We start from the raw sequence: 18279 nt of genomic DNA, 5'->3' as shown, positions 1-18279 counted from the left end.
ATTCCGTGACAAATAGTTCAGAAATAATGCGGCTAAAACAAAAGCCTCAAAGAATGCAGATTCCTAATTACCGGGGGAAGCTGGTGCAGTATTTGCCCAGTGCAGCTCAGCAAATTATGAGCTGTTACCAGGAACAAGCCTGGCCAAGCCTGTGTGTGTGTATGTCTATGTGTGTTTGTGTGTGTGTGTGTGTGTGTGTGTGTGTGTGTGTGTGTGCCTATGTTTGTGAATGTATATGGGATCAAGAGCAGTTTTTCCATGATTGTATGTGTAGGTTTCATGTATTGTATATATTTGATGTCATGTTGTTTGTGAATGCAGAATCGCTCAGCATCATTCCTGTTCAATATGCCCTCTGAACTTTTCTGAAATGTCAACTCATAAATCTTTCCACCCTGCTCACTTCGTTTCCCCTCCCTTTGCTGCATGGTGATGCAGTGAGGCACCACTTTCTGTTTGTATCTCCGCGCATGGTACTGAAACGTAACAGCTGTCCCTCAGCGGATTCACCCCTTGCTGCTAGATGTGCGGTTATATATTTACCCTTGGTACACTTTGAGGATGGTGTAAACAGATGTATCTCCGCTATTTGTTTGTCTGTGCTGGTGTGTATGTTTATGAAAAAGCAGCATGTGAATTAAGCTTCTGCACAGCAGCAGTATTATTAGTTTTCATTGCTCGTGTGTGCACAGTATTTCCCAGCTTCTGAGGAAAAATAGTGTTATTGCTTTTCTGCTGTACAAGACAGTGTGATGGTGATGGGAGAAGATAAGAGGGTCAGGTCTTCAACCAACCTGAGTGTGACAAAGACTCCTGCTCGTTATATCTGTTGTCCTCATACTACGACAAATAACTGTGTCTTGTGTCAATGGTGAGAGAAACTAAATGGAATGGAGAGCTAAATACGATCAGTGATTGGAGCTTAACCTACCATGATGGTGTGATGATAATGTTAGGCATTTGATAAATACATCAGTGATTACAAACTGATTAAATTTATTTTGTATGACACATCACCCAAGTACAGTGTGAGAAAGAAGTTTAAAAGTCAGGATATATCAGATCAAAGTTCAGTTCAGGGCTGTTGAGCTATGTCAGTGTATTTGACAACTAATGTGTAGACCTAGTTTGATACTGCAATACAGTGTGTGTAGGATTTAGACAATATTTCAATAGAATATCTGTGGCATTATATTAGACTACATATTTTCAGAGATTTTGCTTTATTTTATTATAAAACTGGAAAGGTCTGGCCTAGTAATATGTAAATATACAACAGACAACAACAAATAGAAATAGAGTCATGGGATAATATTTCGGTCCTCTGAATGCCACCAGCACTAGCCACTTGTCTGTTTCTTATTCTATCCTGTGACAGTAACATGCGTTTATGCTCTAGTTAAAGCAATGAATGGCCCCATCTAATTGAAATCAATAAAGACTGGTGAGCTGGCTGAGGGAGAGTGCTGAGCCCTACATTTTGTGTAAAAGAATATGAGCTGTGCTTCCTGACCTAGCTGTACCATAGCTCTACCAATTGACTGAGGCATCATTGTAAGCTCAGAAACAGCTGCGCAAGGACATGATCAGACAGGACTATGATTAATGATTTGATACTTATTTCGTTGTCTCCTCCTGTGTTGTTCTCTCTCCATCTCCCTCCGTCCTGCAGCCACAACCTGAGGACTACATCGTTTCGGCATCCTGTGACTGGCCAGATTTCCCCTGAAAACATAGAATACACACTACAAGACAGGTGAGTGGGTCTTTTCTCTTCCTGGTAATGATCCATCTGTAAATACATCGAGAGGTCTGTTCAAGGTCACATGGTTGGAACCCAGAAGTGGACTGGGAAGTAGTCATCACCCTCCCCCGATGAAGCATACCTCGATAGGGGGGGTTGGGTTGGGAGTTTTCTATTCTGCAGTAACAAGGAGAGCGGAAACAGCATTCAACTAACCGTTCATCAGAAAACTGCTGCAGTCATAGTCAGAATATGAAAAGTTGGGCAGTGTAATTTTTTTTTTTTTTAATTTAATTGAATTTATTCATTACCATCATGGTATTCATAGCTGACTGCACTCACATGTTGCTGGATTTGGATCCTGGAGATTCTTTAGCTTTATTCATTTTACTATCGCCTTGATAAAATTGATGGTAATGACACAATTGACAGGCACTTGTCATTTTGACCACATTCAGAAGATGTCTGGGGTCATGAATCTGTCTCATCAATCAGCCGAGCTTTGTTAATGTTGGCTATATTATAAGAATAATGGTCCATCTGAGCTATTTCTCTAAAGGAGTCATAAAAGCAGAAACCTGACTGTGCTTCTGGCTGAAGCACTGATAGAGTTTCCCCAAGGTTAAAAGTTTTTCTTAAGAAGCACACCTCTTTGATATATTTCATATGAAATACCAACATGTGACTGAATTTTTGAGAATAGTAATAGAATGGCAACATTGCCTTGTTTTCATTTACCCCTGGTATATATTTACCATGGCATGGCAGTTGGATTTATTGTCATTGTTTCATGTCATTGTGTGAATCTCATTCTGTGAAGCAGGTTTGGAGCACAATATAAGCCAGCAGGTGTCTGATCGTATTTAATCTGGTTGGTGTAAGATGACCATGCATAGCAAAGATTCCACTATAGGCAGAAGCATGTTGAGTGACCTCTCCAGTCTCACTAATTAAAAACTGTTTTGTTAAGGCAGAGCAAAGCTGATTGTTATTCATCTACATCCTCCTCTGTCATTCATTTCCTGAAACTCTCCATTAATCCTTGTTCAGTACTGTTGAGCCAAGGATTTGTATACCATCAAGGGGCTTTAAAGCAGCGGTTGCCTCACTCGCATATTTTAAACATTAACAGAATGACTCAAGTACTTTGAAATACTAGTCCTAATCTCTTTAGGCTTATTATAGTAAGAATAGCATCAGATCTATGCCCCCTCCCACAACAGCATGACAAGGATGTCATGTAATGGGCAAGACAAGGTTAAGAAACCCAGTCATAGAACATACAGTAAACATATTGAAGATTTGTCTTAATTTTTCTTATTTTTAAAGAAACATTTCAACATATTTCATACTTAAGCCACTGTCTTTATAAACTGTTGAACTTCAACAAGGTTGACAGCAAAGAGAAGCTTTATACTAAGAGAGAAGACATTAAACCCAGAATCAGTAAAGAGCTGTGAACAATGGCCAAGGCAGATACGTACTAAAAGAAGACAAACTGGTGTCACCTCCCCTTCCTGTCTTTAAAATAAGCTCTTCCAGCTGGTCTTCAGCACACACCAGGAAATAGAACTACCTTTGTGATACTTGTAAAAAAATATAATATTTGTAGCCTGTTTTGGGGTTTTTTTTGGATGTCTTGATGAACACTCATCACCTCCGCACATGACAGCCAGTCCTATGCGTGAAGGCAAGTTATCTCAGCATTATACAAAAGGGTTTCCTTTGACTTCCAGTCTCTGTGCTTAGCTAGGATACAGTGAACACATCACATAAGATTTTTTTCATTTGAAGGAGTGAACAGACATGAACTTTGGTGTCTTGTAAGTTAAATGAGCTCATCTAACTCTTGCATTTATTCCAAACCAAACACAGTGTTGTAGCTCACACAAACTGCTAACTCCAGCAATTCACAGTTACACTTACAAAAAAGTGTGGGACGTGTGCAAGACAGATTTTTTAAAAAGTGCGGTCAAAATCGAGGCAGCAGAGCTATGCTTACTTTCAGTCCAAAGTACGGGTTAAACTCCAAAAACACTGGATCCTACATTACCCATAATGCAACCATATTATTCAATTTTTACAACTCAGCGGTACTCCTTGTGACTTGGTCTTGTTTAAAAATCGCTGGAGTGCCATTAAAGGCTATTTCTGTTTTACATCTGGACCTACTTCTATTTATTTCATCTTTCCCACCGTCCTCACTACAGTCCTGTTGAAGTCTTGAGGGTAGTGTGTAACAGCTGGGATCCAGTTTTACTATTCAGTGTGTGCAAAGCGGGCGTGACCTCACCATGACTGCAAAATGTTGCCTCTGTTCACTCACACTGATGACAGAGCAGGGAAAAGAGCTTCAGGGGGCCCTTCCCCACGGAGAGGTCGATCAGCCTATGCTTTGCAGTCCTGAAGGCTCTGACTTTGTTATAGATTATCACACATGATCAATTTTTCAAATCTCTTCATGTAGACCCGCTGCCTGAAGGTCAATCAACTATACCCTAATCTCCTTCATAGCAAGAGAAGCAGGAATAGATGGAGCTTAGTGTCTTTCCACCTTCTTGCACTATGTGATGTGAAATATCGCCCCTCTCCACCACATGCCACAACAAATCTCCTGGGGACTGTTCCAATGACAGACGTGGTAAACAGTATGAAAGCTTCACATAAAACAGCAGAGTACCCTTCATATGACGGAAACATCCTGTAAAAATGATGGCTGCAGGTCACGCTCTTTTTGACCCAGTGTTATCTCTCACTTTTTACCCTTGTTGTACAAGCATCTTGGCTTTAGTCTCTGACACACATCTTTAGTTTGTCTACTTTTTCCTTAGCCGTAGTGTAGTGCAGCACAGCAAAGCAAACAAACAAACAGAACAATGCATTAAAAAATAAGAGGTTCGGTCCTGCTTTTAACCCCTTTGCACAACAATGCAGGGGGCAACTGGCAGCTTCGTCAGAGGGACAGGTCACCTGTTGTTTCCTATTGTAAGCTCACTCCCCGCTGCAGTTTGAAAGAGGTTCTGCCAAATACTGTGCAGTTGCATGTCAGTTATACGTTCTGAAGAGTTTCACTAACTTCTATCCTCTTAACAGTGATGTACGTGATTTTCTAGGCCTGTGGGACGGAATATAAACGGGTTATGGATGTGCAAATCATGTTGCTACAACTTATTATATAAAGCATTCAGACAATACTAAGATGCCGAACGATTATTGAACGTGAGTGTAAACATAACTTGACTGTTGAGGCCTGGCCTGGTGGTCCTGCCATCCCAGAAATGGGTTCCACAGTTTACAAAGAAAATTACAATTTAAGCCCCATAGTGTCTGATCAGAGATGAATGCACAGATTGTTTTAGTCCACAAGTTGTGCTTAGAAGCATCTCTGAACACTTGTGAAATCTTGAAGTTGGGCTACAGATTCTCAAGACTGTGAAGTTCCACTAGTGTCGGGTAGGAACAAGAAGATGAAGCTGCAGTGAGCATGTCATCACTAAAATATGCAAGGATCTGATAAAACGGATCCTTGCTGTTTCCAGTTTTCCCATTATCACTGACACATTTCCTTTTGAGCACATAGAACAAATCAAAAGCTGTAGCAGCCTGAAATTATGGTAGTGAAACTAGGTGATAAATTAACTGGAGAGAAACTGAAGAACTGGAGTTTTAGACAAATGTTAGTTGTTATTGTTCATTAAAATATGAATTAACGGCCACTAAATGTGTTTGTGCCCATTCAACTTGAGGCACATGCAATGTTTGAGCACTGCTCAAGCTTTGGGACTGTTGTCAGTGGGAATTAACTGTAACCATTAGGCCTTACTGTACCATTGAGCTGTACTCCGGGTTGAAACTGTCCTCAGATTAACCCATTTGTCTGCATACAAGTGGTGATGCAACACTTTGAAAAGGCATGATGTAACATCATGTAAAGACGCTATCATTATAACCCGTACATCATTACAAGCCATTGGTGGCTGTAAGTGCCCTAATATCGAGGCTGATGGACGGCAAGTGATACATGCACAGTACATATACATTTACATTACATATACATTGTGTGCGTGTGTGTATATGAGTATGAATAGAATATATTATGATTCCTTTTTCTTACCTATGTATGAATATAAATATATTCTTTGTTAGTTGTGTCTTTAATAAAAAAATAAAAACTTGCATATTAACATATTGCTGCTTGTGTGATTTTGTTTTTATATCCATTCATGAGCTGCTGTTAACTGTTTTCTTTGCTGTGTTAGTGTTGAAGGATGTATTGTTGATGTTGCACCACAGTAGTGCAGAATGAGACTTACAAATTATACCAACAAAGATGCTGACTTTAACACCCTAAATGCTTTTAATGTGTAGCTGTCAGAAGATAATACATGTATGTATGTATGCTGTGTGTGTGTGTGTGTGTGTGTGTGTACGTGTGTGTACGTGTGTCAGATCAAGTCTGTAAATATGGTGTAACATGAGGCTTCTGTTGGGGTTTTGTTTTGTTTTGGGCTGTTATCTGGGTGTGTGTATGATGCCTTCCCCGGGTTGAGTGTCAGACCAAGTGTCACTGCAGTGTTGGGACCACATGGCTTCCACTGTTAACACATCCACTGCAAAGCTATTGGCTGTGACAGGTCGCGTGGCGGTGTCAGGAAATAGTCGTATCCTTTATATCTGAAAGCTCAGCACAGGGCTGTGCTCTGTTTCACTGCATGTCTGTAACTTGTCAGAGGAATTGAGAAGAAACATCACTATCCAATGCTTCTCATCCTGTCTGCGTTAGTGATCTACGCTGCCTTCTCAACTGTAGGATAGAGTCCCGTATGTCCAAGTCAACAGCCAACCAGAGATCCCCCAGTATGGTCACAGGGTCCTCCAAGGCAGTGACCCCAGCAGCAGCAGATGCCACCTCAGGGTCAAAGGTGAGAATCAGTGTTTCTCTTCTCTGAGAGTCCAGCCGTTTGGTGTCGGGTATGTTTTGCTTGTGTTACTTAGTTTTACAATAGAACATAAACTCTGAAATCTAACAGTGTTTTAGGTGAAAATTTGTCCTAAACAGTATCAAAATGTTCAAAAAGGTTTTCTTATTTGATATTTATTGTAATCGACCAAACATTTATTTTTAGGGTAGGGAATTGTTTTAGGAGTTAACAGTTGATAGATTGGTTTAATCAACTCTAGAAGACATTATCTCATTGTGATTAATGACCACACAGAGTTCAGTAATTTTTCAAGCTTAATATAACTCAAATACACATCCTGTGGGACAAGACAGGGGTGTATACAGTCATTTTTGCTGTTGTTTCCACAGTGATCATGGACATTTTTGCTGCAAACATGTTTTGTCACTGAATGTGGGACACGCCACAGAAGCACAGGATAGTACAGTCACATAGAAATCTAAAATTTCTAATGCCTCTGCCAAAAGCCACTGAAAGAGAGTTGAACTTGACTTAGGAGACAGTTATTCCTCCGAAGGAAAATTTATCAGCAAAAATACTTTTAATTAGTTTGTGTATTGATTTTTTTGTGTGATTGTCTCATCTTACTGTTTTTTATTTTATTTTGTCTAATTAAAACAATAATGATTCTGTCTCACATATGTCTCTGTATAAGGAACTGGGTTTGCATATTTGTCCCCTCAACATTTGTCTCCTTTTAGCTTTTAGCTGGTCAGCCTGACGACCCCAGGTGTTTCTGTAGAAAAACACCTGAGAAAAAGTATGTTTTCATTTTCACAGAGAATACATAGCCTGAAATGACCTTGTCTAAAAATATGCCCGATTATAAATGGATGCACGCGTCCACAAGAACAGCCAGTTGGTATTTCCTCTTCTCATTATGGGTGTTAAAAGAAGGAAAATGCCATTTTATTCTGCAGAAGACTGCTTGTTTTACTTTTTAAGTTATTAAATTCGCAGTTGTATTCTTTGCACTCTGGATAACAGTGCCATGGTCAATACAATATCACTTACTATTAATTACTGTACATTACCTCAGGTAAGCAAAGTAAATTTAATTACAGTTCTTCAGCATAGCTGCCAGATAATCAACTCCTTGGTTTTTCTTTTCTGCAGGGCTCCAGAGTTACAGGGAAAGTACACAGTTTTGGCAAGCGAGATCATGCTATTAAAAGAAACCTCAACATCCCAGTGGTGGTGAGAGGCTGGCTCTACAAACAGGTGAGCCAGAGTTCCTCTGCTTTTGGTGAGAGACCCCAACTGTCATGTATCCATAAGCAAATGTTTAGGGAAATTTAATTGTCAACAATTTTGATATTTGAATATATTGTGTACGTCACTTCAAAAGAAAATGCCAAATATTCTCTGCGTCTGTGTCTGGACTTACACAACGCTAAGAAGTATTAGATGAAAAAAATGTGAATTAGAGCAAGGATTTCTAAATACACTGTGTGTTGTGTTTCCCCCTTTACCTCCAGGACAGCTCTGGAATGCGACTGTGGAAACGGAAGTGGTTTGTTTTGTCAGACTACTGCTTGTTTTACTACAAAGGTGAGTCTGTGAAAAGTGCACTTGGGCAGAGTTTAACAGACAAAAATAAAAAGGGATTTGGCTGTGAAATTAGAAGTACAAACCTTTAGTGAAGATACATTTCTTTAGATCCATTAATAACAGTCTGTAATTAGACATATGACATCTACTGCTGTCTCTTACTCTCCCCAGCCTTCTCTTCCTCTCATTTCTCCTTTCTCATTAACTTGAGTGTTTTATTATGGGATATAATCTCTGCTTGCATTGCTATAGCACCTACCTCCTCTCCTTCATTAATCATGCTGAATAATAGATAAGCCACATGCCACCTCTTGCCACATGCTGCCACATGGCCCCTTCCAGACAAGAGTCACCCATGATTTATGCCTCACTGATCTCCCTGCTGTTCATAAATCTGCAGTCACTTGTAAACATCGTAAAAAAATCTTGGCAGAATTAGAGATTGTTGTTTTGGATGCCTGTAACAATATTGTACATGTGTGTGTGTGTCCTTGCTTCACAGACAGCCGAGAGGAGACGGTGCTCGGTAGCATCCCTCTGCCTAGTTATGTCATTGCACCAGTTGAGCCTGATGACCACATAAACCGCAAATATGCTTTCAAGGTAACACTGAAGTGACACTGAATCAAATATATGAAAGACGCAATCATGTTCATGTGTAGCCAGGAAAACTTGTTCACTACTCTCAGTTTTAACTAGTAATATTCATTGCTACATCACTGTTAGATAGCAATCCCCCCCCTCCCCCGTACCTGCACTGAAACAGGTATTGTTTTACACTCATACTTACAATTTTAACCTATGTTCACATTTTTGTGCAAGAGAGATTTTGCATACAACTCAGGTATTGAACTCTTTGAAGATTTCTTTCTGAAGCACAGTTGTGCAGATTCTGGTGGAACTTTTGACCTGTGACAATGGATGGCAGTACAGTACAACACTTAATGTATTCTAGTCACAATTCCTAAAAGACACGATCTGCTCATATTAGCATATGCATTTCAAGTAAAACGGACTTATGCATGGTCTGACTTTATTCAGCTATCATGAGCAGGGGCAGAAACTTGTGTTTCACTATGTTCCAGTACCTCCTCCAGTGTGCTGGAGAGGCCGCAGCAGCACAGTCTTCAACAGTGCAAGAGCTTTGTTCTTTCACAGAAATTTGAATGGCGCATAACTTGTTTATTATACCTACAGCAGCCAGACAGCATTTGGTAATATTGTCATTTTTACTTGAAAGTGTGCAGCAGAACTTTTCCTTGCATGCGCCGTGTTTTTTTTTTTTCTTCTTTTCCTTCTGCGAATTCTGCCAGAGGACAACAAAGGGATTTATGTCTTTTTCTTACAGTGAGAGGGTTAACATTATCCAGCTCCTCCTTTGTGGAAACACAGAGCTTGTTGCAAATAACAATAGTGCCTGAATGTTTGATGCATCACTGCAGCTTCAGGGCATTCTGTTGCAATCCTTTCAGCTCCTTTGTACTTGGGCTTTTTGTTCTTGGATTCTGTTTGTATGGGTGCGAATATAAATGTGTGTGCTTGTGTGGTATGTATCACTTGTGCTTCAAATATCATATTCCATACAATGGAATTTGTATGGTAATTGTTCTGCAGGGAATATTAATTATACATTCAGCCTGTTCACAGTCTCCCCCCACCACCTGCCAGGGAGTGCATGTAGGTGAAATGAGCCTGGGCTCTGCTGTACCACCCAGTATTTAAGACATCCTCATTCCCTCCCTACCTCTCCCTGGGCCATCATGCATTACACAGCAGGAGATTTCATTACATGCATCTGAGGTGCTTTGGAAATTTTCACTTGCTGCTAAGTAAGCATGACAACTGTTCAGTAGATGTCTGCTGTTGTTCAACAATGGGATGTTCCAGACTATTAGATTCACTGACATGTACAGTGAATTTCAGACTACAGTTTGTATAGGCCCGAATTAATGAGTTGAAATAATTGACTGGAGATTGTGAAAACCAATTTCAGAAGCAGCAGTTGAGTGGAAAATATATGAGATGTCTCAATAGGTTGTGAGTACAGTACTTCTCTGAAGTATTTACAGTTATTATTACACTCCGTATTTTTTACCTTCCTGTAAGGACTAATGGCTGTGCTGTGATGCCACAGTGATGTGTCTGATTGTCATAACACACTGTATGATGCAGCTGTACTGTATGATGTTACTCATTCTTGTTTCTGTGATGACTCCCAAAAGACCACAGCCAGAGGCATTTTCTGTTCTTACTGAGTCAGCACTGATCTGCTGTAACTTCCTGTTGTTTTCTGTTCTCTTACTTTTGCTCATCTCACTGTGTTTCTCTCATTCCCTGTTGGTCAATTGCCTCCCATTGTGACCTGGTGTGTGTGCGCGGGCGGAGTGAGTACTGTTCTCTGCGGGCGGCCATCCTGAATCACACAGACTTCCTGTCTTGCATGAATAGGTATTTGATTTCACTTCAGCCTCATCAGTGGACCGCCATTCTCAGCTCATTTTGTTTCATATCATGCTACTAGCTACTGAGGGCACATTACTAAATGTGCATCAAAGTTCTATCATGTACAGACATGACTGTACATGACTACAGCAACACTCATCTATGGACAATGCCAGAGCGTGTAGGGCTCAAAAAAGGACATGGTTTTTGTTATTAAAACTCACCTCTTCTACATATATACTGGTAGTGAGTACACGGTGAGGATTAAAGTAGTAACACTTTTGTTACTTGTTACTACTGTCTTGTGCAGTACTCCAGCAAATTGGAATTTCAATGAAAAACAGAAACTTGTTCTCATCCAGAGCAGAAATCATAACACTCTTATTCATAATTCCTCAATTTTTGGACAATATGGAAGGAGGACAATCTTTCCCTATACTGTTCACCCAGTGTGGATGTAAATTGTGTCAAATCAAAGGTGGGCGTCTGCATTTGAACTTCAGAATCATCATTTTAGTTCAAATCCAATGTGCTGGACCACAGAGCAAAAAAAAAGGAGATTCCCATAAATGTCCAGATAGATTGAGTATGTTAGCCAATGGCTAATTTTATAAATGTGGTCAATTGGTAGAGCATGTCACTCGTATTGCCAGTTGATCACTCTCATACACATACATCCTCAGTGGCTCTGGTATTTGTCTTGCGTACCACTCATCACCTTGTTATCATCAGTGGAGAGGTGGGACGACAATGTCGCAGCCATTTTTTCCACACTCTTCTCTGATTTCATTGCATTTCTTTGGATGTTTGCTAACATCAGCAATTTGCCCCCTGCTCTACATATATTAATTTTATATTGTTTTACAACTTCAGACAACGTAAGGCAATATGAACTATTCATTTGTTTCTCTTCATCTGTTTTGAAGCAGGTGCTTTTTTGAATTTACTTTGCAGTGTTTGCCTTGTCACATGTTTTTCAATAGAGTGATTGTATTCACTTTAAAGTCCTAAAAATAGATAAATCATGGTGGTTAATAGGATGGTATTTTCACAGTCAAGTACCTAATCTCATGAACAGCTTACAGGTCAAACCCACAGATCCTGTGTGCAGGTGTGATACCAACTGCAACATGCTGAGATCAGCTTATGAACACATCAATAAAATAAAGTCAACTTGTCTCTAATTATGGTTTTTATACAGTATTTTATTGTGGGTGGAGATCTGTTTGTGAGGATACACAAGATAAACAGGATTATATCTTAAAATCACTGAAGGAACATTTTTCTGTTATGTGGATAGTTTGTTTTTTTTGTTAGTTAGTTGTTGTTTTTTTTCTTTTTCCTTCTTTTGATTGATTTATTCTTTTTATTTGTTAATTCTCCTTCTTTTTGTTGATTTATGAATGTTGTGGTACTGCATTTGGTGAAGATCACACTCTTTCCATGGTGTACAGTATATAATGCAGTTGGTCCTATGTCATGGATGCTCCTTTGGTAGTGTCAGCAGCTATTCATGAATTTCATCATGGTGAAGTTACAATTTATATCAGATAACTAGCATTTTACACAAAAATGTTGATTATAGAGATACATGATATGATTAAGCATTATTAACTAATCCTTTGCAAGTCTTTCCTTTTTTTCTTATTGTATATTAGGTAGATCAGTACAACATACAGATTACTGTGGTATTGCTCCATCAGAACTGGTTGGTCAGCCTATTAAGACAGATTTACACCACCAATTAGAAATAAAAAGCAAGCTAATATTTATAATGTGTGATTTTATCTGTGTGTGTGTGTGTGTGTGTGTGTGTGTATCCTGACTTAAGTGGTGACAGGTAATTGACTTTCCTTTGCGACTGTAAGGCTGTTTCCCGTGTCGCTGTCTAATTTCTGTGTGCTAGAGAGACTGTATATAACCTGGCTTATGCTTTTTTTTTCCTTGCCAGAAACAGCACAATGTTCACATTGTCTCTGCTGCAGCACTTTGCTCCCTCCCTATTCTTTTTTTCAGTAAGTGTTGCTGTAAACCGACTGAGCTGACAGCTGTCAGTCTCAGTAAACAAGACAGCAAGGGTTTTCTCTCATCAGCCCCACTGGCAGGTTTGTCCCGTCTTAGGTAAGAAGTTCTCATATCCATCCTCTATCTCTCTCCCTCTCGCTCTCTCTTTCTCTGATAGGCGAGCCACACAGGAATGCGATCCTACATTTACAATAAGAACTCTGTGATTGGCTCACAGGCAGAACACTGCGGGATGCGGACATATTTCTTCAGTGCGGACACACAGGAGGACATGAATGGCTGGATCCGGGCCATGAACCAGGCTGCGCTAATGCAGCAGAGTCACATTATAAAGAGGTTGGTCTTGCTCTACAGAGTAGGATTCACTTCCCTTATTGGTTGGGCATCCACTAGCACCAACATCTTACCTTGCATAACGCACAGCAGTCTCTGTCAGCTGGATATGTCTTGAGATGATATCATAAAGGGAACCTGGGCATCATGGTACTCAACCAAATGGTACTTTTTAATCATTAGTTTTGCTGGTGCATTATGTCTTCTACAGTGTTAGACTGCATTGTTGAACAGACTACTGCTGTAATACTGATTCCATAACTGAAATTTGCTCTTTTTTTCCTGCCTTCATGGGCTTTATTCTAACAGCAGGTACAGCTCTGTCCGTCTGTTCTGGGGCACAAAGATGTCTGCATTGCTGTGTGTGTGTGTGTGTGTGTGTGTGTGTGTGTGTGTGTGTGTGTGTGTGTGTGTGTGTGTGTGTGTGTGTGTGTGTACTGCATCTGGGTCCGCTATAAATGAGGCACATTGCAACCATTGCCAGCTGAGTACAAGCCTCACATAAGAAACCTTCTAATGCAGATTGTGTTAGCAGCAGTCAAAATGTACAGAACAGACTTGTCCAAGGATTTTTTTTTAATATTCAAAATCAATGGCAAAAATATTGACAGTTGTATCTATAGTAAATGTATTACAAACGGCATTTAAGCATCTTAGATTAGCTGGATACGTGGCTGATCTAGTGGTTAGACTGGTTCAAACAGTCTGTGCAATAATGCCACTTAGAGGCCAAAGTAAGTCATTACTGCTGAATTCTTTATTTTGGAAATCACTCAGTGTGCCACATGACAATCTAAGTTTGGTCCCTTGAAATGAAACATAAATTATATGAAATACTTTGTACTAATGAAGTAATAATAAATGATAACAGTAAACTTGTTTAATCAATCATCCAACTCCATCCACACCTTTTATTACTGTTGCTATCTTTCTATATTTACCTCTGCCTCCTACCTCAGGAGTTATTCTACAGAAATAGGCAACTTTTAAGAATATTAAGTTTATAAAATTAAACATTTTGAATCATTCCTTTAAATGGGAGAATGATTCATGAATTTAAATGTGAAACCCAATCAGCTGAATGAATGAAGTCTTGCGGTTTGAGCACATTGAGAAGAGCATCACAATACCCCAAGCTATTTAATTAAGACAAAACATTTGTCATGGATTTTCCAGCAAAACCTCTAAAAAGGTTGAAACTTACTAAATAACTCCCTATGGTCTTCCATCTGTCCTGACTGAAACTCAGTAATGAATCTGACCATATGTACAAGTCTCTCTGCAAATGGATTGGGAAATGATCTTTAGGGTGGCCAGCGTGCTTTTTTTTATCCACCTCTTAATGCTTTTTAATCCCACGTTTCAAGAATAGAGCTGCAATGCACCACAGTGAAGAGAGAAAATGAGATAATGAATAAATGAGTGTAGCCGTGTATAATAGTTGTAAGGTGAAGTACTGTACATTCTCTGTAACTTGGGATAGGCTATATGTAGAAATTTTTAAATAAACTTGATAAATACAATCAGGTACACACCTACGGTACAGACAGGTACAGACAAGTGTTGTTAATATATCATATCATCCCCTCTCACTTTTTTACAGAGAGGTAGAGAAGGCAGAGAAGACTGCACAGCAGGCTGTCCCACAGACCAACCATGTCCATATCAACCAGAACTCAACTCAGTCAGAAAGCCTTCACAGGACAGACAGAGAGGAACCTCACGATAATGGTATCAGACTGGCTCATGGAGATGAGGTGAAGTATGGATTAGAGATTCAAGGGAGGCCCAGCCAGTCAGCCGCGGAGGAAAGAGCAGAGAGACTCTCTCCAGATTCCGCCGCCCACAAGAATGGACAGCAAACAGTAATCCAAGTGACTCTGCCACCAGAACAAAATGGAAATCTTGTCTATCAGAGGGGCTTTGCTTCACAGGTAGACACTGAGAAACATGTGCAGAGGAAGAATACACTGGCTCAGGTGGAGCAGTGGGTCAAAGTTCAAAAAGGGGACCCACTGAAAAGGTCAGTTAAACTTCACGCAGCCAACATTTCTCTCTAACCCCAGCATGAACTTAATGCTTCCCTCTAGTGGCTGTTTGGTATGAGTACTTGTGTATTTGAATGGCTCAGTGGTTTTATTTGATTTTATTTTATTTTATGTAGAGAAATAATTCTAATTGTGAACAGATAATATAAAAATCTTTATATAAAAGTAAGAGACTTCCATGTGTTTCTCTGTCTCAGTGCTCCCTCTGCTGACTACAACCTCCCTCGGCGGACTCCTCCCTTAAAGCCAAAAGCCAGCACAGCAGATGTCACCTATCAGTCATTGCCAAAGTCTCCCCGTCTCCCGTCTGGCAGCAACTCTCCTCCTGCAACATGCAACTTGCCCAGTGACTACAAGTATGCTCACGACCGGGTCAGCCACTTCCGCATGTCCACCGATGAGCGACTGGCCACCAAGGAAGGGATGGTGTGGCAGCTGTATGAGTGGCAGCAACGGCAGCAGTTCCGTCATGGCAGCCCCACTGCTCCTGTCTACTCTGGGCCTAACTTCACAGACTCTTCATCTTTAAGAGTTACGGTGGAGATGCCACGTTCCATCTCTGTCCCTCCGTCTCCGTGTGAAGTCCCACCGTCTGTCCCCTCCTCATTCAAGCCCCTGTCCCCTCGCAGGCCACACACTCCTTCAGACAGACGCACAGTCAGGCCCCTGGATGAAGTGGTAGCTGGGGACAGTACAAGATCCAGCTCACCCAGCCATATTTGTGCCCATCTTTCCCAGGTAGGGCACTGACTGAGGGTAGACAGGCAACTCAGACTGAAATCTGAGGGTTGCTTCTTAGAAATCTTCCAGACAATTTAGACAACAGTTTACTTTACCACTGTCATATAAAATATACAACATTCAATTTTTTCCCCCAATCAAACTTTGAGATCGAGAGTTTTAAATGGAGTTCAAAAAACTTTTCAAAGTACTCATATATTGTAGAAAATAGCATATTAAATGCACAGAGAAGTGTTGCCATCAAAGAATAATATTAATCATTAATTTTATATCGGTGCCTTTAATATTTCATGTCAACTTCAGATGTTAATGACATTCTGATTATTGTGTACTATAGCCAAGATTGGCAAACATACAGCCTAGTCTAGGAGTCAATAAAAAGTCAATATTAGTCATTATAAATCTAAAGAAAATTAAAATAATGGTGTACACATGCACATAATCTGAAGTTATTTTTAAGAAAAAGAAAAAGGAAAATGCTGTTCTCATTTTATATTTTTAACCATTGCTGGCAAATTCCATGAAAATGCCAAAATCTTGAAGGAGTTTATCCTCCTAACAAATATTGTCCAAGTAGCCACAGGCTGATACAGCTTACACCTCTATGCTATGCTTACCCTCGAATGCTAAAGGGTGGGGTGTCATGGTTAACCCTAGGGCTGAAACAATAAGACAATTAATCAACAGAAAAGTTTGTTTTTTTTTCAGGAAAAAACACTGCTTTTCTTGGTTTTATAGATGTATAAACTAAATATCTTTGCATTTTGGACTGTTGGTCAGACAAAACAAGCAATGTGAATATGGCCTTGGGAAGTTGTGATAAACATTTTCATCAATTTCTGACCTTCTATAGACAAAATTATTAATTGATTAATCAAGAAAATAATTGGAAGGTTTATGATAATGACAATAATCATCAGTTGCTGCCTAAGATAACACATCTCTGTGGTGTGTCTTGGATGTTGTGAACAGTGTTCTTAAACTGGCAAAGAGGAGTGGTGAGGGGGCACCAGTAGGCGTGTGGTACCACACTGCTATCACACTCATGGAGACACTTGTTGGATTGAATTGCCTCATAGGTTCCAGTTAAGGTTATGTTAAGTATACTTTATTGTTCTACAGGGGAAACTTGTCTTGAGCTCCAACCCACTGTATCGCATAGGTAACTACATCACAATGCAGATGTACAAAAGTACATAAATCCTATACACAAACCTATACAAAGCGTACCTACAATCACATGTTGAATGTGAGACAGGGTGATAAAAACAGTAATAACAATAATAAATCCAGGTATAATAATAAATAGTAATAGACAACAATACATCTTCTGATAAAACCAGTTATAAACAAAAGAATAAAAACCATAGAGATTTTGATCAGATATACCAGGTATTGTAACCCTACTTGCTATTATTTAATATCTTGGTGGAAGATGAGTAGTTGTACCTGTTCAATCTACAGTTTGGCATCCCGAACTGTCAGCCTGAGGGAAGTGTCTTGAATTCTGAGAATTCAAGATCTGAGCCTTCTCAAGACATACATGCTCTGTTGTTTACAAAAAGACACAAACATTATTTGACTGAAGTCCCACCCTCATAATCCCACAATCCTGCACATGATAAACTGGAATAGATAATGTTCAGATGGATAGATGAAAGTCCCACCCTTCATGAATTTATGTCCTCACACTCAGTCATTGATGCTTTAACACTGTAATACTGGCACACAGTAAATGTCAGTAGCCTGTCATTGGCTTGGGATTGGAGTAAAATGTGTTGATTCAAATGCACTGAGCCCACCAACAAAGGTCTCATTCTCACAGTAGCTTTGGGTAGTGGGTGTGAGGTATCTACTGATGTCAATTTGAAGGATGTTGTGAGCTCCCAAGGATACCCTGGGAAGATTAGCAATGAGAAGCATGAGAAGGCTCTGGCTTCTCTGTGCACACACTTTGATGCTCATGTGAATCATTTGCAGATTCACACAGTCCACACCCAAGTGTACTCCACAGGTGGTGTGAGTGTGTGTGAGTAAAAAGCCTGCTACCCTGCTGTTCCCCAAACCATTGCAGCGCTCACACAGCACCACTGCCACCACAGGAGACGCAGCGAGAGGACGTCCTGTCATCCACACCCTGTGCTGTCTCCCCACCACACCCTCCACATGTGAAAAGATCTCCCTCTAAACCAGCACCACAGTTGCCAGCGCGCACAAGCCTCGTAAACCAGCCCGTTAGCCTTACACAAGTAAACAAAGTGTCGCAGATGCTGTTTCCTCCATCATTCACCCATCAGTGGCAGGACACAAATTATAACCATAAAACAGAGTGACGCACAATTATAGAAAACCCTTCTGAGGAAGATACATTTTTAACAAAGTGAGCCACAGCGACTACGCAAGATGATCCAAGGAAGTGATGTTTGTGGGAACT

The 18279-nt window shown here is 40.1% G+C and overlaps 2 protein-coding genes across 18 annotated transcripts in view; one reads left to right on the top strand and one right to left on the bottom strand.

Moving 5' to 3' along the window:
• saa (serum amyloid A) overlaps positions 1-18279 on the bottom strand; it is a 323028-nt gene that overhangs the window by 284606 nt on the left and 20143 nt on the right. The window lies entirely within an intron of this gene.
• plekha7b (pleckstrin homology domain containing, family A member 7b) overlaps positions 1-18279 on the top strand; it is a 67832-nt gene that overhangs the window by 29948 nt on the left and 19605 nt on the right. For 10 of the 17 annotated variants that reach the window (XM_071488823.1, XM_071488825.1, XM_071488829.1 and 7 more), the window contains 8 exons: positions 1673-1756; positions 6528-6666; positions 7822-7926; positions 8184-8256; positions 8759-8859; positions 12881-13059; positions 14660-15079; positions 15302-15842. In XM_071488823.1, the coding sequence (XP_071344924.1) occupies positions 1673-1756; positions 6528-6666; positions 7822-7926; positions 8184-8256; positions 8759-8859; positions 12881-13059; positions 14660-15079; positions 15302-15842 (1642 nt within the window). Of the gene's footprint in view, positions 1-1672; positions 1757-6527; positions 6667-7821; positions 7927-8183; positions 8257-8758; positions 8860-8900; positions 10705-12880; positions 13060-14659; positions 15080-15301; positions 15843-18279 lie in introns of those variants that run through there. The other 7 variants (XM_071488824.1, XM_071488827.1, XM_071488831.1 and 4 more) reach the window with 2 other exon arrangements.

This window comes from Trachinotus anak, unplaced genomic scaffold (assembly GCF_046630095.1).
Source record: "Trachinotus anak isolate AG129_WGS33_773 ecotype Australia unplaced genomic scaffold, CSIRO_AGI_Tana_v1 ptg000011l, whole genome shotgun sequence".
In the NCBI taxonomy this organism is placed as follows: domain Eukaryota; kingdom Metazoa; phylum Chordata; class Actinopteri; order Carangiformes; family Carangidae; genus Trachinotus; species Trachinotus anak.
This window is presented reverse-complemented; position numbering and strand designations above follow the sequence as displayed.